Source organism: Prinia subflava, chromosome Z, assembly GCF_021018805.1.
Source record: "Prinia subflava isolate CZ2003 ecotype Zambia chromosome Z, Cam_Psub_1.2, whole genome shotgun sequence".
Classification (NCBI taxonomy): Eukaryota; Metazoa; Chordata; class Aves; order Passeriformes; family Cisticolidae; genus Prinia; species Prinia subflava.
The window spans coordinates 25,699,301-25,723,603 of NC_086283.1; the positions used below are offsets into that span (position 1 = coordinate 25,699,301).

Genomic DNA, 24,303 nt, shown 5'->3' on the forward strand with positions numbered 1-24,303 from the left:
GCCAACTGTAACAGAAAAGAGGCAGGAATAAGCATTTTCCTTTCTCTGTAAAGTTTGTGTATTCTTTATTTTTTACTGCATGTGTACTGCCTGTTTCATTGTGTCTCCCATGCCCAGAGAGGATTAACTTCTGCTATTTGAACAGTTCTTCCCTATAACAAGATAGAAAAGGAGAGGATGCTTCTTCCAGTGCAAAAATTGAAACTGCAAAAAGCAGTTTCAAAGGAACATCTGATTTAGGAGGTCAATGATCATATCTAAATCAAACCATTCATTTGGGGATCTTCTATGGTCTCTGACATCCTAGGGTGCAGTCAGGATGTATTTTCTATCTTTTTTACCCCTCAAATCCAAGGACTAGATAGTTTCAACATTAAAAACACCTAAAAAAAATCCCAACCCATAGACAAATTCTCAGAAAATGTCATGATTCTAGCTTCATAAAAAATACCAGATATTGGCAGACCGGCAATAATATCATGTCATTCAGTACCACTAACACTGGGTGCTGACAGTTTTCAGACAGCAGCTTGGTTTCTGCCACAAAGAAGGAGCAGCATGCACTGGAAGCTTTGTACTACAGACAATAAGGCAAACCTCAAGAAATCAGTCTAATCCTCTGGAGTGTGAAGGGTGGGGATTTTAGCCTCCAAGAGCCTGTATCTCATGAGCTAATTATGAAAAGGGAGAGGTGAGGCAATCTTCCATTACATTAGAAGTAAACATTGAAGATTCCAAAATGGCTTTATCCATGTCCAGCCAAGTGTCCCCTGAACTCCCTGGCAACAGAACAGCAGCCTTTAACTATTTAAAATTTTGTTCATTTAGGGTCAGAAATATTCCTGATGGATTTAGAGACAACACTTAGGATCATGAGCCATCTACTGCTTTTCCTGTCTCCCCAGTCAGAATTTGATCTCTTTTTTGAATCTTCTAGTGCAGTTCTAGTTCTAGAACCCAAGTACAGAATTTTCATGCATGGGCTTCACGCAAGCTTACCAGTTTGCCGGGATAGCACTAGACTGTGTGACAAACTACAGTATAAATTTAAGAAAACAGAGAGTGTTGAGCATCTATCATTACACTTTCTTCACCTCTATCCATCTGCCAAGCAGAGTTCAACTAACAGTCCTTTGCCATTTGCTTATCTCTTCTAACAATATTTTGATAGTGGCAAATATATTTCTAAAGGATAAAGCAAGATGACCTTTGAAACACAAACATTTAAGATGATTGCAAAACATTAGCCAAAGAAAAGAGAGAAAAATCAAATGGTGTGACAGCCACTTCTCCAGACATGCTTCAGACATGATGCTACTCCTCATATTCAAATTGACAAAGGGGATATCCTTGAATGTAGACAAGTCTCTGGCATAAGTAAGATATTTTCCTTTCTTGCCTATTATTCTGTCCCTTCACACTTTTTGCATCAGAGCATGCCACCACATTAAAGAATAAATAACAAATAGCTGCCTGTGGCCAGAAGCAGAGGAAGAAGGAGGCTGCCGGGGGTACTGATTCAGGTCCCACAGACAGAGGCTCATTAACAGGCTCAGCTCCCACCTCTGCAGGATATATCAATGCAGGCACAGCAATCAGCCCTTCAAGCTCTGACACCACACTTTTAAAATCCAAGTCAGAATCAGAAGGAATATCCTCTAACATGATATGTTGCTCCAGTATTGCACATTAAAATATCTTTTCCATAATACTGATAGCTGACAAAGACACAGAATTTTCTTTACACTATAAAAGAAGCCCCCATAAAACAACACTGCGAAACAGATCACTACAGACCTGATTAATTGAAGAAAATCTTCCAAGTCAGCTACACATTCAGAGAGCAACTGCTTACCTGTGCACTCTTCGATTGTGTCTCCAGTTTCAGGTGACTGTGTGACCTCTGTGGGTCTCGTAGCCATTATATAGTCACTGAAACAGAGATTAAAGCATCAGTTAAATTTTAGTCCATCTCCCCAACAGAATATGGTCCCACCCAGCATGAAGAAAGAACACAGCTGAATCCTTCTACACCTACATGCCCGAATGGTTATCACAAACACACCTAGCATACTTTTTTGCACTTCGGCCACAGAACTTTTCATTTTTCAGAGACACTTATTTCTCCAGCCACAACTAACAATCCAGTCTAATCATTGCCAGCACCTCTCTCTTTTTAGGAGACCAGAATCAAAGCTTGCTTTCAGGAAGGATGTCATTACCCTTGCTCAGCAAACAATGTAATGCTTCCCAGTCTTAGAATAATGAACCTTTGCTAGAGAGTGACAGCTCCATGCTACTGTAAAAAACATAAGTAAGTGCTCAGCTGCCCAGAGTTCATGCATTACAGTGTCCTCACAGCAGGCACCAGTCTAGTCTGTCATCATTATTAAAACCAGTTAAGCATCAGCACTGAAACATCATTCCAGGCTACGCTACATTTGTGGAAACCAATAGATCAAATTAATTTTGGATCCAGTGCAATCAGCTTTTAACCACAAGCTCTGAAACCTTATCGCCAGCAGGGCTATTGATCAACCAAATTAGCTGATGGCATCATCTTCCTCCCTGATGAAAACAGAAGTTTAGCCTAGTTTTAAGATCATTCAGTGTTAACTGGTTCCATTTTGTATTTTCCAAATGGGTGTCTGTTGCAGACAAAGGAATGAAGCAGCAGACCACAAGAGCTACAGTACAAATGTCAAGCAACAGTGGAAATGTGACAGTTTAGCAGGGCAGCTCATAAATACTGTCCTTTTTATGGACGATACCTCAGTGATACTTTTATATAATTACAGGTTCCCATATCCTGTTCAGGACTCAAAGAGAAAGAAATTTTTACAACCAAATCCTGCTGCCATTTCTGCATAGATCACATCTAACAATTTGCCCCGTTTAAGTGGTGTAACAATACAGCCAAGTCAAGTATCCCAACAGCAAACAAGACTGTGATTCTGTGCTAATTTGGCTAAGCACTAAACTCTTACATTTCTTCGGTATCACCCACATACTCTAAAATCTGTCATGCCCAAAAGCACTGGGACCTTTCTATGAGCCCACATCCTCAGACAGCCTTAAAAGATAAGATGCACAAAATCAGAGGCAGCAGCGTCTGTCAGAGAAAAGAAAGGAGCAGCTCATGGAGGCAAAACAGGCAGGGCTCCTGTGAAATAAGAGGTCATGGAATAAAGCATTCCCTGCACTGGCCACGCAGACATGTAAACTGTCAAGCTGCTGCGGGAAGGATTGGGAAAGTGTAAAAGAGAAACAAAGTGCCGTCAAACAGATCCTCTGTGAGCACTGGGCACAGGAGAGCATTAACACAATGTACTTCCAAATAATCTCATTTCAACTAGTTAAAAACCAATGAAAAAGTCACTGCAACATCTTTTCTAACTAAAATACACCAAGGTTGTTCCTGAAACAATTGTCAGACAATATTGACAAGCAATAAAAATTATTTCTAAGTTTCCTCTTGGATGCTCATACCCATTCAACTTTTACCTTTTTTCCTCTTGTCTCATCCATTATCTATGAAAATGTCTGCATCTCCTGCATCCTTTCTTTGAAGCAGTTATCAGTAGACTTTCTTATACAGGCTTTCTTTATATTAAAAAGAAATTTGGTTCCAATTTTTCCTCTTAACTTTATACACCAAGCATACTGTGTTAGATTTTTCTGAGGTAAACGGAAATACCTTTGAAATAAAATATCGAGAAAACATTCAATAAATATACAAGGACAAACTGACAAGTCTCCAGACTTGAGTTTATTTTCGCAGAATGTGAGCTGACTTGGCATTTGGCTCATCTAGACCTCTAACTTCTGCTTTACCCACCTTCCATCAAACCAAAGCAAGAGAAAATTGATGCTTTCAGATCCAGCTTTGTTTGTATCAGTTCAACATTTATTTAACTTACTCAAGCATCTCAGCTGCTCACTCAGAATCCTTCCAGCCTTTGAAGGTATTTTGACTACAGTGTTTATTGTAACTCCAAGCATACATTTCCAGTTGATATATCTTTTATACAGGTAGAACTACAACTGCAAAGCAGTTCGGGTCTGAGGCAATTTCTTCACAGTCGAATCAGCTCCAGCACTAACTCAATTTTATAGCCAAGTTCTCTGGGGGACATGGAGCTCAAGTGTCGATTACAAGAGTGCCCCATTCAGGACCTAATGGTTTGGTGCCTTTGTATATATCTCATCATATTTTGCAGTGAACTGAACATCACAGATTTTCTCAAACTTTGAGTTAGTTGAAGTAGCTGAATTACATGGAAAAAAAAAACCCATATAATATGTTATGTATATATTCCACCAGCAAAGTGGAGGTTCCACCATTAAAAACCTGACAACATACCTGGAGGAAAGTTAGCAATTAGATGGCATTTACACTTCAAATTCTGGTGGCAGTGAGTTGTGCTTTACAGAGAACAGTTAACAAATGTTCTGAGCAACAAATCCTAGCCCGGGGGTTAGTGTAACAGAGAAAAAGAGGACAAAACCCCTTCAATACAAATACATGTGAGAGCACGGGCATTAACCAATCGAACCTCCAGATATTCACCACTTCCAGGCCTTAATAACAGCAGACAGACACAGTGTCAGGATGTATCAATACCATGTACATCCAGTTCAATCAGCTGTACTAACACCCTCTGAGCTCTCCCAGAGCATTACACCATTAGAGACAAAGTTTTAAACAAATGCTGTCTGTGTATTGATTTTCAGTAATAAAAATATCAGGTTAAATAAATGGCCTTTTAGAGCAGTATTTCTGATATTTTTGAGATGCTACAGGACAGCTGGGAGAAGATGCTCACAGAGAGATGCAGGAGACTTCTCCTCAGTGTGGGAGCAGGGACAGACGTGGCCATCCGAGACAGGAGAACTGCCAAGTCACAGCTACTGTTTGCTTCTTACTAAAAGTGGAACAGTGGGCACATTTCCCCAGTCTACAGCTTTCTTATATGTTCTTAATCCTGTCTTAAACAGTATTTGCAATCTCTGCATATGCACAGACCTCCTGATGCAGAGGTACAGGGCACACAAGATGTTGAATCTCTGCCACACACCTCAAAAGCCAAACTCGGCCGTGGCCAGCAAGTCCACTGCATCAATCCCTATGTAGGGCCACGGAAAAGACTGAAAGTTTACCAAAAGCACAGGGTTTGCCTCTCCCTGCACAGGCTGATGGGCTGGACTGCCATAACTGTGAATCAATTAATTACTTGCAAAGGGTGGCTTCCTTTGCAGATGCAATCACAAAAATAATACTGGCATTCTTAGACCCTATCTGCATTGCTAGGGTGTATGGTAAAACAATTAAACTTCTACAAAGTTGCAGGGCTTGCTTTACCTCTAAAACAGACAATGGAACTTAGTGGTCATCACTACCCTCACTTGGTTTGATGTTTTAGATCTAGGGTCTCTGCTATCCCATACAAAATTTCCACTGATAACCCTACTGTGTTGCATTCACTTGGAGCTCTTCAACTCATTACAGGAACTAATGAGTCTCAGCAGTAAAAACAAATCTCCAGGAACCAGAGAAATGTCCTTGTCTCCCCTTTACAAACTGAACCAACTGGACAAATATTTGCAATACTCTATGGGAGGGCAGTGATAAAAGAAAATAAAGTTCCAGGATGGTGTTCTGACCATTTGCTTTGCCAAGCTGAACACAAGACTTAATATGTACATGGGGGGTAGAGGGGTGGGAGAACGCTAAATGAATAAAAGACAATTTCCTTTCACTGCTTGTTTTGTGTGTTTAAGGACTCTTGGGATGTTAGCATTGAGTACAGGACTCAAGTTTCCTGCATTCAACAAAGGTCCAAGACAAACGCTTTCTGCTCAGCCTCAGAAAAGGGGCACGACCTCCTTGCTGACTCTCCAGTGGAGCAGAAGACTTGGAAACTGCACAGCAAGCGAGCTCCTACCCCACCTTTAGTGTTTCTTCAGCTTCAGCCCCATGGCTCTGCATAAGCATTCCAGAACGCCTTATGACAGAGAGATCAAAGAAGATGCTGAACCCTGAACAGCCTCTTTCTTATCAAATAAATGCTTGAGGAAATAAAGCCTCAAGAATGCGAGGCACTGCATTCAGTTAGCATCTTCATAGTCTATAGGAGACAGACAGTGGCAAGCAGCCAAGAGAAAGAGGTGAAATTTTTGCCCGGAGCTTTTAAAGACCAATTTCCTCCATGCTACAAAAATTATTTGAAATCAAGCTTATGTTCCATATTTCAAGACAAACATTTTTCACAGCAAGATGTGTCAGCACAGGAAAATGGATCGTGTGGACCCCATCTGGTCCTCCAGGTCACCACCCTCCAGGCAGCCTCCCCCAGAACGCACTTCAAGCTACTGCAGGACCTCAGAGAAAGTCTCTCTATTTCTCCTGAAAACCAAGGTTCAAAAAAACACAGAATGCAGGGCGGTTCAATATTCAGATTACATTCTGCAGCAAAAGGTGACTGAGAGGTTAAATTTTCTTCTCTCTCATTAAAGCACATTAGAGGACTTTGTTCTGACAAAATGTGTTTGATGGCCTTCCTCTCTGGGAACCCAACAAGCTATCAATGAACAGATTAATCCAATGACAAGTGAAGTAAAGTCTACCCTCTGCAACTCCAAGGAACAGGATTTCACAGTGAATCATACAGCAATTGCACAGCCAGCAAGGTTTCTATTCAATTTTCACATCCCTTGAGCATATCAGAAGCTCAGCAACCAAAGCTCCCTTTGCCCTCCATGAGATGAGTGACCTGCACTTCAAGGCCCATGGTCACAGAATCTGCTGAACAGTGTGGGATTCCACAAACAGCTTTGTTGAAGCAGGGTACAATCCAACACGACAGAGGGAACCAGGACCTGACCTTGTACAGCTGATCCCACTGTGCTGTTCTACAATGTAGTGTTTCTAGGATGAAATTCCCAGGGTTTTTTGCCAGCCTCTAGCTGGTATCTCCCATGGGGTCTCACCCATGTGGTCCCTCCCATGACTGTTTTATGTAGGAATGAAAGAATAGCACAAATTGCGGTTTACACCAGGATTCTTACTACTTTCTCCACTGGTAATGGTGAGGGGAAGAGTTTATAAAGTTAATGAACACTGATCTTGTAATTTTCAGTGAAGGAGGGATAGTTAGAGAAAGTTTAATGTCCTTTTCCATGGATCACAAATAGCAAATACAGAAATAGTACCCACCAGGAAGTCTGGATAAGCATCTAGATAATATTTAATATCAATAAAATATTCTCCCAGAATCAAGCAGGGGGTTGTAACTCCCCACAGCAACAGACAACACTCAGCTTCTAACCCTGACAAGATATCCAGAGCAACCAACCATCCACACGGAGAGATCTGTTCACAGCTCTCACCCTTTGCATTCAGACAATGCCCCCGACCGCCCTCTGTCCCCACACCTTGGCTCCTCTGAGAAGACTCGCCAGAAGACAGGTTCCAATGTGCTCAACTCCTGTTAGCTACAATCTGCTTTGAGAAGCCTCTGCCTGATAGCGACTCTGAAGGATTTCTGCTGTTCAGCAGTGCCTGAAGCATTATGTCCTGCCCTCCTAGTGAGTGTGTGTGTAACACTAATGGAAAGCAGCTGGTGGGCTGAAGCTGACTTTAAAAAAAAGTAAGAGGAGGAAATGCCTTTCATAGAGTCACACAGACTCATTCTGTAATTGTGTGAGAAGCCAAGAGGACAAGAAGGGGGAAGGGTAAATGGGAAAAATTCATAAGCAGTCTGTTACCAGTCCAAAAACAGAGAGTCAATGCCTCTGTCCCCTACACTGCTGCCCCATCTCCCCGGACTCCCTTCCTTCCTGCATTTAGCATGAGAGAACTGTGTGCCTGCATGTGGGGACTGGACTGTAGCACAGGCCTGGTACCTTAAACCCGTGGCAGGTACCAGCAGCAGGGAAGCTGCAGGTTTGTACTCAGCTCGGGAGGCCAAACTGAAGTCTCAGCTACCAGAGCTTTGCAACACTTGGCACCCTCGCCAGACAGATTAACTTGGTTTGGTGCCACTTTGAGCTCTCCTTATGCACCTAATTAATTCCACTGTGCTTACTAGCACCATTTGGGTAGCTGCTCTCCATGTAAGATCTCTGCTGGAAGTTTGTATCAGCTCAAACAACAGAGCAAATATCTACCTGTTAGCCAAAAGCCAAGGAAAATTGTTCTTGATAGCCCATCCCTAATAATAACTTATCACAGAGATTTTACAGTGCATTTGCAGGTCAGTACCGATCAGGAGAAATGTGACAGAAATTTGCCCAAATCAAGACTGGCAAAGACAGTCATGATCTAAGCCACAGCAAGATTTTGGCCCCAGACTGTCTCCATTTTAAAGGAATGGACATTAAACTATCCAGTTAAATTCCACCATTTGGCATTAGCATAGGAGTAAGCTTTTCCCATGTAGTAATTCTTTTTCCTCACACTAACACACTGGGGAAAATTCAGGAAACAGCTGGAATGAGGCTCTTCTCCCACTCTTCCTAAAAAGAAGAGAAAAGATCAGCGAAGTCTTCCAGCAACTATACTAAAGGAACCAGTTGCGAGTAGTAGGAGACACTGTCAGATCCACTTGACATGGATACATACATTCGAAGTAGTTGCGGAGGAGGAGGAACATGCATTTAAAAATCAACAGGGATGTAACCAAAGGCTGCCCTTGCCAGTTAGGGAGCTGCTCCCAGTGTGCATTACTGCCTTTGGAAATAGTTTCAAGGCAAAGCAACAGGAAATGTCAAGCCACTATCACTGAACAGCAGACATGTCTCATGCCAGCAGACTCTAGATGTCAGAGAGTCAGGTATGGGAATGAAAGTCAAGCTTACTCCCTCTGCCTCCCCAAGTGGCAAATTCAACACGTAAGTGTAATGTTCCATCCCAGATCTGGCGGTGGGTATATTTAGCCACTAAATATAGTTTTCTAGCTTGTGTATGTGCTTTTTACTACCTCTCCAAATTTTTAATTAATTTTTTCACCTGGAGCCTTCAAGCATAAAGTTAGATAATGGGGATCCGACCTGTACAGAGCCCTGGAGTCTATGGGCTGCTTTGCAGGGATCAGCAAAAGGTGGCAAAGGAAAGAGGTTTGCCATCAGCTGGCTTCAGCCTGCTCTACAGGGGCTTGAAAGACTGTGAGCCTGAGAAAACTTCATGGGAACTGCCAGTATCTGCAAACTTTGAAGCTGACAAGCATTAGTTTAGACAGCAAAATCTGTGAGACAGAGCTTGTCTTTTAAATATATTCCAGCAGTTGGAGATTGTTGGCCTTGGACTTGGGTAAATTCACCAGTTTTTCCGGCTCTATCATTGAATAACAGGGCAAATTACTGGATTTCTTGCAAGAGCCAATTATTTATCACTCAACCATGAGCTTCTTTACCTGTGGAATCACAGTGAACAACAATCACAAGTTCCACACTGAACTCGTGGAAAGTTAAATGAGCCCTGTGGAAGAGTTAAGTGTCACCTCCTGCAGGAGCCCAGCATGCTGGAATCACATGGACTGACACAAGTGCTAGAAGGACCACACAGAAGGTAAATAACAAAAAAACCCATAAAATTTCACAAGAGTCGTCTGCATATCTGCCATGCTCCCATATTTGAGTCACAGTGATTTCCAACATGTTAGTCTCAGAAACTGGGAAGAATCATTACATCCTGGGCCTGAAAGAAGAGTCTGGAAGCATTTTTACCAAACAAAGCTGTCTGACTACTGCAGGAAAAATGAGGCTGAAACAACAGAGAACTGAACACCAGAACTGAAACATGGAACTTTAGGCTATAGCTAAAGCTTTCTCTTTAAAGTTTTTCCGAAACAGTCACTTATCCCTCAATTTTTTGTTAAAGAGCAGCTTAAGGACAGGGGAAAAAGATCTTCAGATAAGATGAAACTTCTCACAATAAGAGAAAATACAGACATTTAATAGCCAAGAATTCAAAGTGCACTGAAAAAAAAAGAGGGGGGAGACAAACAGAAAATTCTGGGACAAACTGGTACAAATTTTCACTCTAAAGATCAAAATGCCATTAAACCAGTTAGCCATCTTTTGGCTATAAAGAAGCAAATAAAACACAGGCTTTGTGGTCTCAGAAGCTGCCTTGGGCAGGAAGCTCAGGAAATCTCTCTTCATGTGAAGTCCCAAAACTTATTTGTCAGTATCTACTGCCTGTACACACAAGAAATGAAAAAAGTCCAGCTCCTTCCTATGTTGAAACACACTGTGTCTGGTTGGCTAACCCTGAGTTCCCACTGCCCGTGGGCATTTCTGCAATTCAGAGCCCATTTTGACTCCTGATCAAGGAAGGCCAGAAGCAGCCTCCGTGCTTGCAGAGCGGCTCCTCTGCAGCTGTGTGTGAAGTTTGATGGTTTCCCTCCCTTCTTCTATTCTAACAAAAACCTCCTGCTGCCACTGGTCTGCTCTGCTCTCCCAAAGGCTCTCTCCAGAGCCTCAAGTTAGGCAGCTCCTGAAGTACAATTGGTCTTGAAGCACATGGAGAACTGTTGAAGCCAAGGGAGATCATCCATGTGCTCAAAGCAGCTCCTGAGCCATTTCTATCCCAAGGGCAACTAGTGACGTTTTGCTATGGTATGAGCAATTACTAAAAAGGGATCCTACTTCTCTGGGATTCCAGACACAAATACCTCTCTAAAACAGGATCATCTAAAATAAGATTATCTGAGCTAATGCTGTTTTGCACCAACAGAGTACCAAGCTGAATTCAACAGTTTTTTAAGGCAGCACTACAGTACTTCTGGGGAGCACAGACGGTACATGACAACAGAAAAACCCAGGAGTGTGACACCCAAGACAAGAAGAACTGCAAGATGGGGTAGTGACTAGCAGGCACATGGGGGAGGGAATCAGATGGGGGCAGACATTCCGTAAGATATTGACAGGCCAAGGCTCCACGAAAGGAAGCAGTAAGACAATTTGCATCCTTTTAATTTAAGCTCTTGAAACATTCTTTTCACTAAACTGAACTGATGGAAAGCCCTTTGACTGCTAGAGTGAACCAGCAAACAATTCTTCCACCCCTCTGTAAGGTCTGTATTTTGCAATGTACGTAGTTAGCTTGATGGTTACCACAGTGTCTCCATCCTAATTCTGAGCTAGACCACTCAAATACATCACATTTGCATCTACTGTGAACTACTGTGTGGATCACAAGTGCCTTGTTAGATAAGTGATACCTGGAAGCCCCAGCAGAAGTGCACATTTACATACTTCTGAGACCGAATGAGCATAAATGAATTTGTCATGAATACAAGTCAAACATTTAGTTCACTAATTAACACCAGGTCCTTGAATCTCAGAGGCCAAAAGGAACAACCACTACAAAATTTTGAAGCTGGAATGCCACCTTGACTCTGGATGGATGGTTAGAAAGCAAGATCAGGCAGCTTTGTCTGCACATCCAAGCTTCCCTGCTCTGACTGCGAGTGCTACAATACCCCCTGAGAGCACTCTAGTCTGGGCTGAGGTAGTGTTGATTTTCATCACAGCAGCTGGTACAGAGCTGTGGTTTGCATTTGTGCTTGAAACAGTGTTGATAATTCAGAGATGCTTCCATTATCACTAAGCAGGTCTTACCCAGAGCCCTTTCTGCACCTCATCCCAGCCCACCAGTGAGGAGCCTGGGGGTGAATGGGGAGCTGGGTGGGGACACAGCCAGGACAGCTGATCCCGGCTGACCTGAGGGATATCCCAGACCATATAACCTCATGCTCAGCATATAAATCTGGAGGAGAAGCAGGAAGGGGGACATTTGGAGTGATGGTGTTTGTCTTCCTGTCACCATTACATATGACGGAGCCCTGCTGTTCTGGGGATGCTAAACACCTGCCTGCCCTGGGGAAGTGGGGAACAAATTCCTTGGTTTGCTTTGCTTGTGTGCATGACCTTTGCTTTACCTATTAAACTGTCTTGATTTCAGCCCATGAGTTTTCTCAGTTACCCTGGTACTCTCTCTCCAGTCCCACCAGGGGAGAGTGAGTGAGTGAGTGAGTGAGTGAGTGAGTGAGTGAGTGAGTGAGTGAGTGAGTGAGTGAGTGAGTGAGTGAGTGAGTGGCTATTGTAGGGTTTAATTTCTGGGGTTAAAGCACAACAGTCACGAAGATACCAACATGCTGTGGATGGGGTGAAGACAGGATACAACACAGCACAGAATGTTTTGGTGCCTGTACACTTGCCTGAATGCAGCAACACACACAAGTGCAACAATAAAGCTAAATAAATGAGAAACAAGTGTATGGCCCAGGTCATGCCTTTTTCACATACACTATGTTGGAACCCTTGGACTGTTGGCACAACCTTGATTATTGGCACAGTGATGAGCAGTGACAGCTCAGCATCTGCAAGCAAAATCAGACAGGATATCAACTGACTGGGGTTTTTTTCTTCTTTGTTTATACAGCAACTCCCCCAAGGGAGTGGGAGGCCACCTGCTCACTTAAAAAAAATCATTATGAATAAAGTAACAAGACAAACAAAATAAAGTAAGAGAGTTTTCAGTGAGTATTTGCTGTATTCAAAATAATATTTTAAACTGCTTAATCCATAATAGTTTTACCAACCTTGAGACTATAACGGGTGTAATGCAGAACTGTAAGCTTCAATCACGTTACTGTAGAACACCTTTTGGTCACCTGTTTTCTTACAGCAGAAGAAATCTGGGGGATGGAAGGGAATCAACCTTGGAATTAAAATGGGGTTTTCTTCCTTTTTCCCCATAGACAGACTTTCTCAAGATTTTCTCAAATCTGGCTGATAATCAGCCCTAGCTGCCCTACACCAGCTCAGGTAGGTTATCTACTGGAAATATAACTTGAACTCACTGCATTTTTGTCCCATGTATCATCAGATTTCAGCTTTTACATCCAATTCCAGGCCTTCACATCACAGCACATGTGAAAGCCTAAAATGTTGCAGACCTCTGCACAAGGAGGAAATGACAAATTAATCTCTCCAACTGGCTCTAGGGGTACAAAGCCAGACACTTGGAGCAGCAGAAGTTTCTGTCTAAGAAGAGAACACAAGGGAAAATTATGACAAGATGTTTTCATGGCTCGGTCTGGCAAAATAATGTAGGCAAAAAAACTGATGGTCAAATGATGCAGAAGAGTGAGACTCACATTCAGCAGATTGTCCCAGCCCAAGCTTCTGCTCCACTGCAAGTGATCTAGGACAGGCAGCATTAGAGGTCAATTTCACAGCATATCTGCCAAATACTCAGAACCTCGGTGATAGCTAAAGCGCTGTTCTACTGAAACCAAATAAACAGGCCTGCTTGGAATTCCTCTGCCTACAGCCAGCAAACACACTGCACCACTGTGGCTGCTAAAACAAACACCATTCAGAGAGAAGCACGAACAGAATGAGGAGAAGGGAGTGACTCACTGGTGTATTAAGCCAGAACTGAACTTCTTGCACAAAGATGAGTCAAACAGAATGAATCACGAAGAGAAATAGTTGATTTTTTTGTTAATAATATAGCACCATTGTACTATTGGTGCCCAGCTGCCTGCAGTGCCAGGGCTCTGACACCTCCTAACTGCTTTTGTTCACTCTCTCTGCTATTTTTGAATAAGAAAACAGGACTTAAGCCTCTATACATTTAATACCGGGCAGAGCACTGAATGACTCCTGTGGGCTGAAGACAAAATGCTCACAAATGTCCAAACACTGTACAGTTTCCAAATACAGGAGCATGCTCATAGGTTGTGTGCTGCAGGATTCCTCCAAGAGACTAACAACACCTGAGTAATCTTTTCACCTCAGCTCACGCTCTCTGATTTGGTCTTAGTGGGGAGAGCTCTCCACTTTCCATAAAAGCCGTTTCTTGAAACTCATCCAAGGATTGTTTTTGCACAGGTGAACTTGCTTTGCTGGGCAGAAACCACCTATCATACTCACATATTTTCATCTCATCCCCCAACACTGAAAAGCTGTTAAGGAGTGATTTGTGTTCTTGTTGCGAAATAATATGCTAAAGTAATGTACAATAAAACGACATGTAAAGAGACATGTTTCAGAATGCCAAAGTATTTATGAGAAGCATGTCACCTGTCCCGAATTCATCAGCCACACAGACAGATCCCAGATCAGCACAGGGGCAGTGACTCTGCCATAGCCCCCACAAAGCCTGCACTGATTCCAAAGCTGCACAGCCTTCTGACAGCATCCAACTGAGCCCATGGGCCAAGGCTGAGCCGAGATGATGCTGGGGCATGCCACAGGCAGGGATGCCCAGGGAACTCAGTGTCTGCCTTCGAACAGTAATGGAGTCTTGGCGAGATGCTTCATGTCTGAAACTGTGCCAAAGAGCGAAGCGTCGTTCCCTGCCGTCAGTCACCAACGCAGCTCCTCGGCCCGTGGCAACTGCACGCCTCCAGACAGGGAGAGAGGCCACAGGAGGCGAATGAGCTGCTGACAGAGAAGAACCAACAGGCTCAAACTGCCCCGGCTCCCAGTGTCAAGTTGCTACTCCAATAGCAGTCGGTGGAGCTTTAAACCCCTTCCAATCCACTTGTCACTCTCCAAGCTAGAACAGCAGCTGCTTGCTGTGGATGGGAAGCCAAAGGCTCAAAGGATCACACACACTTGTAGAAGTTGTAAAATGTGTAACTAGCCTCAAGAACAAAGGGATTTGGAGGATTTCCACCATACCCCATGAGCCCGTTCAACAAGAAGGTTTGGGGTGAAGGTGCAGGGTCGGTAAACAGACAGCTTATCCATCAGGTGGACAGCTCTGTACCATCTTTGGAATACACCCAGCAATCATCACAATCTCTTCCTGACACTTATCTGAACAGGTAACAACACAAAATACAGCAACAGCACCTAAGCCAGAAAACATATTTTACTCAATTTCTTGATCATAACATCGTTTTAGACTGGCAACTGCTTTCATCTCAAACTATCTAGAAATATATTGAAAATTCTACCGATGCATTCCTCGATCAACTTGCTTTACCCAAATGCTGAACTTCTTTGCAGGATGAAAATGCACATCAGCATTTTTTTGACAATTATGGAATACAGAAGGACACAGTACCCCACTGGAAGTGCAAAGCTTGGCAAAACAGAAGACATTTAAGCTCAATGTCCATAATTCTGGGATTGTTTGTGAAAGGCACCATGAAATCCTGAGTGACCACATTAAATACAGTTAAATACATTTTCCTATAGTCTGCTAGAGAAACCAGTCTGAGCTGGCACATAAAGCTTTCAGCCAAATATTTTATATAGCTTCTAACACACTATATTTGTCTTTGGAAATTGGTAGTTTGCATTGACCATCAGTGAACCTTACTATTCAAGCAACCACATTTTCAGCTCATAACAACATACTTGGCTAGTCCCTAAAACTGAGGAGCATATGAAAAGACTCCTCCACAGACTTTAGGATACTTTATCATATCTGTTCAGGTATAATATTTTTTTCTAGCACAATGCTTGGAGCAAGAAAAAAACAGAACTGTGCAACAAGTGTGATGAGCTATAAACTTAGCAGAACAATTCAAGATTACTCAGATTGTATATGCTGGTTAAAGAGAAATATGAAAGCAGTCTAGAAGTTTTATTTCAGTGAAATAGCAGCCAAGATTGGGACTGTGATGAAGAATTACCTTGATTAGGCTTTGGGTTCTTTTTTTTTCATTTCATACGAGGACATTAACACAGCACAGGGACAAGCCTATGTGTACAAAGATCGGATTCAGCCATACATTATTACAGTGTGCGAAGGCAGAGCCTTTGCTTCCTCTTGTAAAATATGGGGGAGTGGGATAAATGGGACAGCAGCACAGGAGAGCACTACCTAAAGCAGCTTTTAAAACACTCCAGGTGCTTTAACTGGACTCAGCAGCTCAAAGACCTGGAGGAAACCCTGCCCCAACGTCCATGGCATGTTTCTTTGCAGGTACTGAGCTCTAAGTCACTTTAGCTAAATTCCTACTGGTACCCAAGCCAATTGCTTAAAGCATAAAAGTGATTTCATTCCAAAAGAGCTTTCTTTCAGAAAGCAAACTAATTCCTACGTCAAATGACCATGTGAGAATTTGGGGAAGTTGTTCCAATGACACATTTGTCCAGAAAGACAAATACTTAATGCTGAACTCCAAACAAATTTCATTGAAAATTAATCTCATGCTAAAAACATCACTATTTCTGCAACTGGTATCTTGAACTCATTTTAACTTAATTTGACCAATAACCACTGCCAAATCAGCATATAAAATTTGTGAAGACTCAAAGGATTAGTAGTTGCATTAATTCACCTGGGAACTGATCAGAGGGCTGACATAACAGGCTGAGAAATACAACCTGTGTATATATATCAGGTGTAGAGACCCAACTGAAGAATATCAAGGAAGAGGAATCTGTCGAAGAAAAAACACCCTGTTCCTCATAAGTCAGGTGGAGATTGACCAGGAGAGATGGTTTACCACATGTAAAAAAGCTTCATCTATCCAGCCTTTACAGTCTCCCTCTGAATTTCAATTTTGTTTCAAGTGCATTAGATGCTGAAGGATTTGTGGGGGGGAGGGAAACAAACAATGTAAATTTACTACTTTTTGTCAATTCAAGCACCAATCCACCTACCTTCATCAGGACTCACTCAGAGCCCTTTTGCTAATTCTGATTGCACACTCTCCCTTTATCTGAAGCAAACTTCTCTGCCAAATATTAATTCCCTGTTACAAATTTCAAAGGAGGAAAAGAGTCAATATGGGATGGAAATGCTAACTGAAATCCAGTAGGAGTGGTGTGCCTTTGAAAATGCACATTTCCATCAGAGTAATGTGAGACAAACTACTGGTGTGAGGGAAACAACCTTTGGGAGAAGGAAAAAGAGTCAATTGCCAGCTCCACTTTTGAACTATTTTCCTCCCTCTGCTATCGAGGACTTATCCACACATTTGACTATCACTATTCACATCTTAAGCCTCAAGACATAATTTCACTTGCCTTCCACCGTGCATGTTCCCTGTCTGTAATCTCTCACCGGGTGCAAGAACAGAGCCCTCTGCAGTCTGCTGGTGCAAAACACTATCAAGCCATTCCTCAGGTTTGGAAGTAGGAAATCTTGTTCCACTCCTCAGCAGTGAGAATGTCAAAACGGAATGCATCTTCATGGTGGTTTAACGCACAAATACTAAGATGGATTCTCACATTCTCTTTTCCCTTGATAGTCTACTCCAACAGAACATGCCAGCCAAGCAATTAAAAAAATATTATTTTAAATACAACCATATCTCTCAACAGGGAGCAATTACAGAAAAAAACCTCAGATTGCTTATAGAAAAACTGAGCTCATCAAGTTCTTAAAGAGCATTTACTGCCAGACTTCTAGCTCAACATTTTTTAGAAGTCACTGTGAATTTGTGCATTTCTCCTTTTCATGTGTTAATATAAATACAATATAGTCATTAGGGAAGAGGGCATTTTCCCTCTTGCTGCAATTAAACAGGAAAAGGTTCTTAATTCCTTTTTCGATATTTCATGTCTATACCTCTGAAGGATAAAAAAAACCATGACCACTTTTCACCAGACTAATGTTTTAGCCCAGACTTATTTTTTGCCCTTTTGTGCCCAGGCTGGTACTTCAGACCTAAGGCATAACCACTCTGCTCAATGCTGCAGCTGCAACAAAGACAGAATTTCAAAGTACCCACTAGCCTCAGCTCCCTTTGGAAAGGTGGAGGGGAGGGTTCAGCATGGCACTTACTTTTTACTTTTCAGGCACCCGTAGAACCCAGCCATGGTGCTTCCCAGGAGGCGTGTGTGCACTTAATTCATCCCTGTGTGTGGATGTCAGCACAGGGATTCTGCCACCGAGCAGCGCGCTCCCTGCTCGCCCACATGCACACGAGAACACCAGCGTGCCGCAGCAATTCCTGGACAGATAAAGTTCCTGATCTGAGGCACTCAGACTCTGCTGAACTGGGTCCAAGGAAGGCTGTGCCTGCTCCATAAATGGTTATGAATTGTTAACTCCCCCTTTCCCTGCCTCCTTCCAGCTATTGGTACGCACGGCATCCGAAGTGTAAAATACCATATGGCATTTGATTCCATCTCCCTGTGGGACTAATGAGAGGTTTGGTTGTAATTAGGATGTGAAGAAGCCCTGAGGAGATTAATTGTTATTGTTATTTTTTAGACAGAGGAAAGCTACAGAAAATACTTTGAAACAACATCTTTTTGAAATAACGACTAAAAACTGTACTTATTCTCCAGCACCAAAGGGGTGCACAGGAACTTTCAGAACAGGCATTATCCCAATTTACTGTAAATCACAAGCTATTCTAACAAGCTATTCTGCACATTAACAGGAAAAAAACCCCAAACATCCCTGCAATATTGCAAGCTCAGGCAAAAAGCTCTAGAGTTTAAATCAGCCAGCACACCCATATGACAGAATTAACTGCCTGGTGATGACCTCTGACAATATACTAACAATTGTTACTCACTATCACAACTAAGGAGGCACTCGCTGTGTGGGAACAGGTAAATGCTGGGGAACATAAACCTCAAGGAGCCTCACTCACAAAAGTGACCCAGGTCCTGGGGACAACACAGCTGTACACATTTCTGGCATTGCAGTGCATTAAATTCATATGGAAATGAATTTTCATCATGGCTATCAATGCCCTCTGTTGAGGTAAAAGCAGAGAGGAGGCAAGACATTGCTTGTGCTGCCTGCACACAGGAAGGGAGCAGCAGCAGCCAGTGCCTCAGTGTGAGCCTGCTCCTGGAGTCGCTTGGCTTGCTAAGAATATCAGCTACTGATTAAAAATTGCACAGATATTTAAAAATAGGAGGTTCATAGCTCTCATAATAGCAAATGACTGATTTACAGTCATTCCTAGAAGATCAGAAGAAAACCACATTTATTTGTATTTCTCAGCTGGTACGTAGGGTTTGAATACTTGGGTCTGGCAAGCCAGTAGGAGGGAATATTATTAAGTATTTTAATGTAAGTTTCTTAAAGACATTTAGTAGAAATACCAGATCTACAGTGGAGAAGTCCTTTTTGAGTACTTGGAAAAAAATACTTTATTTGAATACCTTTCTCATAAGAGACACGTGTCGTTTGAGAAATGGACCTCTGGTGAGGAGTCTCATAAGTGGCTCAGCTGCAGCAGCTTTCTAATAGTGCAGAAGTTTGACATCTGTAAATGGACAACTCAATTTCTCCATTTTCTATAAAGGTCCCTGCACAAAGGAAAGCTGTCACACAAATAATAGAAGACAACAAGTGCAAGGGCCATCACAAACACGAAGCACTGGACTCTTGTCCAGTGTCCCACTTAGCTGGAAAGCAGAAGCCTCTGCAAGCAGCCAACTTCAATTCCATCCAGACACTGTGTCTGCATTTGCAGATCAAAGCTGACCTCAAGCAGATATAATATATTTTATGTTTCTTGGGAAAAAACAAAGCAGTAAAAATACAGTAGCATTAGTTGAAGTTTTACCCAAACGAGTTACACTGTAGGGAATTACTGCACTTGTCACGATGACTTCACACTGAACTCTTAATCCCAGCAGAAAAAGGATCACTAGAGAGCATTAATCCCCATCCATCAGACAAAGCCCACAGGAAAAAAAAAAGCAAAAATAAGTTATTGGGCAACCACCATCAGGAAGGAATTCCTGGAGATTACTGGAGAAACCTTCTGACTGGCTTAATGCACAAAACTCTGGATGTAAGACTGCATCTGAAATCTGCCTGGCTTTTTGTTCAGAAAAATGCTGCCAACAGAAACATTTGTACTACAGTAAGAAATGAATGAGACCTCATGAGAAATTCCCATTTATACTTAAAATCAAGAAAGATCAAATGGCCTTCCAGTGGGAAGGTACAGTACCTAAAGCCAGTGGAAGAGTGTAATCCTGATGACTTTGGAAGAATTTCATCACTTTAACAGGCGTAGAACACAGCTTGGAAGCTTCAAAAAATCAGTGGTTTTGCTAATATAAAGCAGATTTCCTGTCTCCAAGTCCCCTCAGATGGCTTGCCTTCAGAATATGCTTCCTTTCAATATTTTTCTTTTCTTTCATGCATTTTTATCTTGAAGTTACTTACCTGAACATGCAAAACTTAATCTGTTGGCTTCCACTTAGGCCAAACATAGTTCTGTTCTCAGCAACTAGCAGTTTAGCAACACACATTGCACCATCTCAAACTCCCCTTACTTTCCAAGAAGCACAGGCTAGTAAACAGCCATTAAAAATAATTATCCCACCTCAGGATTTAATATTTTTTGATTCTCTGTCTTCATATCACCCTCCGAGGCACCTCATGCTAGATTTATTATTCACTGCTCTGCCTCTTTATCACTAGCACAGCTTCAAATGGCTGCACACTGAGTGTTTCGGGTACAGCCCTGAAATCTTAGATGTTGATAAACACCATGGCTCTATGTCCACAGGAAAATGAGTGCAAGCAAGCAGGTATGTGCTGTGCCTGCTCTGACAGCCAGACACCGCTGCTCTGACATCTGCTCCTCACTTGTCCAGTGCTGAAGTGGATGGGCTGCTCTGCTGCCAGTTAATTAATTGAAGCTATTTTCAGCTGGGAGGTAGACGAACACCAAACAACCACAGGCTTTGGCAAATTAAAGATGGTTCTTCAAAGACAGGGAAGACAGCAAGTTTAAACACCTGAAATTTCAATCAGATCTGGATTTCCTCTAAAGTTTGTGGCTTAGCTTGATTGAAATAGCCCAGTCTAGGCCTCCTTTCATTTGAAAATCATGGCTTTCTTCAAACTGACTGTCATGGCTTTCCCTCAACAGCCCATCCAACCAACCCCCAGGTTTCACCAACCCCCTGCACATCCAAATCACTGCACATTCAAATCACTGCACATCCAAATCTTCCTCACTTCCCCTGCAGGGAGAACAAGCAGTCCCAGGGGCAACCTGACCTCCCACAGTGGTGCCAGCAGCAAGCTCCCAGTGCCTGGTAAACTTCCCAACAAGTTTCCTAATTTCTCCAAAGGGAACAAGGGAGGCAAGACTGAGCAAGGTCCAGCCACTCAACCATTGAGAAATCCCTGCACCAAAATACAGCTCCTAAAACCATCAATTTGTTTCACATGCACTGTCACTTGAGTCATTGCGAAAAAGGCCTCTTCAGCTTAAGTAACCAACAGCAAGTACTAATCCAATGGAGGAAACTCAAATACACATATATTAAAAATACCCACGGTACATGCTAACAGCCTGAGAGTAGAGGTGTTAGGAGCTACACAGACAATCAGCAATCCTGACTATGTTTCACCTCCGACAGAGCTACTGTGTTTCTTACAGCCTCTTGCCACTGGATCTCTAAGGGCTAACCACATCCTTGCCTCCCTGGCTCCCTGACTGCAAATATTTCGCATTTCGCTAAATGCTCATCCAAAGCTGGCTCGCGTGGCATCAGGACACACAGTGCACAGCAGCAGGAACGGACCAGATGTCACACAGTTAGGAAATCACACGTTTCACAAACTGTGTTTAAATACGGGTGTTTGGTTTACATTTTTTAAAATTTGTTTTCAGAAAGTGGAAAAAGTTTCATTAGAGCATTTCACTAAACAGATTTAGAAGTAGGAGTAAAAACCCTACACCAAACTGATAGATGGTAGCATTTCAGATTTCCAGTATATGATAGATGGTAGCATTTCAGATTTCCAGTATATTTTGATGTCTCTGACTTCTTCGTAGCAAGGTGAATGTCACATTGTGATAGGGAGAGCCATCGTATACTGATCCTTGAGTCACTTGGATTTTATGTCATGAAGATTCTGTGTGTTCCTTACAATCAAGTCACATTTGTAGCAACACTTTGGAGCTGTGGGCCAACAAAAATGTGGCTCTCAAAAAACACTTGGCTGAAGAAGAAGAAATGGATTCAGCTTTCTTACAAGTGAAATTCCCAGGCTGGCAAATTGGCCAGGCTTAGAAATTTTCTGTGAAAACTCTTCAGTTCTAAAGAAACAACTAAACATGCATCACTGTTAAAAGCTGCACCATCAGAGCTTTAAACAAACAGGGTTAGAAACAAACACAGTAGTCTGCAGACAACAAAGAAGTGGAGATAAGAGGATTTCTGCCTTGCAGAGTTTATACATCCATCTGTGATTAATATTAGGAGGAAAATGAGGGTCAAAGCCTATCTCTGAAACTGAAGGTAGAGAGTGTAGTCAGAGGCATCCAACTATGCCCTGTTTCAGCTTTTTATTCATGCATTTACTTATATACACATGAATAAATTCTTCATGCTGGAAGAATTTGCCATGATACTTGCTCTGGATTCTAATTACTCTATGCAGCTCTAATTATGAGTGTTTTCACACTTTGTGTAAAATGTGTGGGGTTTGGGGTGTTTCTGTTGTTGTCATTCCCTGATAGAGGGACTTCCTGCAATCTCCTTCAATAATAAGAATATTTCAAAGACCACAGCAATAATATAATCTCTTTGATTCCAGTGTTTGGTAATTCCAAGTCTTCATTGTTTCTGGCAGTTTATCTTTAAAAACACACAGTCCTCTCCTCTGAGGAAGAAATGAAGAAAAACTTCAGCATGGGGTATCCAGTGCATTACTGAATCCTAAAATACGCCCAGAAAAATACTGGCACTCTAAATCTATCCTTTGTGTCCCCACAGCCAAATGTGAACTCTTCCTGGATTAACTGGAGATGAAGGTCAGGCCATGTGCCACTCAAAAGGTAATTTCCCCTACATTTGCAACAGGATCACAGATGTGACCTCAGACTTTAGTGGCAGAAAATATCAATTGCCTAACAAATAATACAGATCTAGAGATAGAATTGTTTGTTTGACATTTAACAATCTACAAGGATTTATTTGCATATAAATATGTAATCTATTTTTAGACAAGTAACAGCGTCCCAGTATACACGGACCAGAATGTGTTGCCTCTCACATCTCTTCTTTTTTTCATCCAGGACCATAAATCTAAAATCTAAGATTTAAAAGAATCTGAATGAAAAACAGATTATTTTTGACACAGTGGAAGAGCTGGTATTTCCTGTGAAAATACTAGCATGGTCAATATTTTATATACTGGGAAACTGTGGTTCTTTTGTCCTGGTGGGGTTAGTGCAGAAGCTGAACAAAGAAGCTCTATTTCTGCACATTCTGACTTAAGAAAATACTATGTTAAAGAATATTAAGTTCCAACAACACAACTTTTCCTTTTCAGTGTCCAGGCAGGCACTAATACACAAGACCATCTGGACAGAAATGTGAGAACACAGTATGTAGCTACAGGCACATGGACCAGTGCCTCCTCTAAATGTCGAACATCAGAGGTAACAGTTACTGAGTCTAAACAAATATCCTGAGATGACGTGAATAATGAATTGAGTTTTCTACACGCCATTCTTCCCGAATTCCCCTCTAGGGACAGATCCAGTTAATGTCCTTCAAACACCCTAACCAAGCTCCCTTGAAGACAGATCAGACCAAGGCTGCCACTAATGCCTGTGTTGTGAACAGCAATCAAGTTTAATGACTTCCCATGTATATTAGTTTAACACTAATGTAGACCCACCTCTTCAACAGAGTTACTTCTGATTTGTTTGTCCAGGTATAAGCAAGAGGAGAACCAGGGACTCACACATCTGAAATAATATTCCTAAAACCATCAACATCCTGAATTCCAGCTGCAACTGAAATAAAACTTCAAAAGTGAAGGTCATCTCTGATAGCATCTCAGTGACTGTCAACTGAAGCAATAATACAGGAAATCACAGAAGCACAGCTCTGGGGAAAAGGCTGTCTGACTCCAATGCCTGCAAACACAAGGCTAAAGATAAGGTGACCATTAACCTTCAGAAAAGGGCAGGGAAGTCCCTGACCGTCCTGACTGCAGGCTTTATTGCTCCAAGGGGAAATAAACAGAAAAATAAAACTCAGAACTGCATACTCTTGACATTTAACTCAAATGAATATGCAATGGTAACACAATGTTTTCTCTGTTACCTTTCCTCTGTATAAAGGCATTAATACAGCACATGGTTCTTTCCCCAATCAGCAAAATAAGTGAAAATATTGAGTAATAATAAATTTATTCCTACCACTTGATATCTGTGAGATATCAGACCTGTGCCCCTCTGTACAGAATATATTACTCCATACTCTGGATACAGTGGGAAGAACTGAGAACGAGTAACTCAGTGACTGTTCCAGAATCCATAAGCTGTAACTGGACTCAAAAGTTCCTGCTGACTGAAACTGTATTTTAGAGTCTTT

General features: G+C 42.1%; 1 protein-coding gene across 2 annotated transcripts in view; it reads right to left on the reverse strand.

Annotated features, from left to right (window-relative positions):
- The window catches only part of KIAA1210 (KIAA1210 ortholog), a 55,739-nt gene that overhangs the window by 23,713 nt on the left and 7,723 nt on the right, over nt 1–24,303 (reverse strand). The window contains exons 1-2 of one of the 2 annotated variants that reach the window (XM_063423305.1): nt 17,765–17,918; nt 1,856–1,932 (exon numbers count right to left, since the gene is read on the reverse strand). In XM_063423305.1, the coding sequence (XP_063279375.1) occupies nt 1,856–1,932; nt 17,765–17,799 (112 nt within the window). In that variant the 5' untranslated portion in view covers nt 17,800–17,918. Of the gene's footprint in view, nt 1–1,855; nt 1,933–17,764; nt 17,919–24,303 lie in introns of those variants that run through there. The other variant, XM_063423306.1, reaches the window with a different exon arrangement.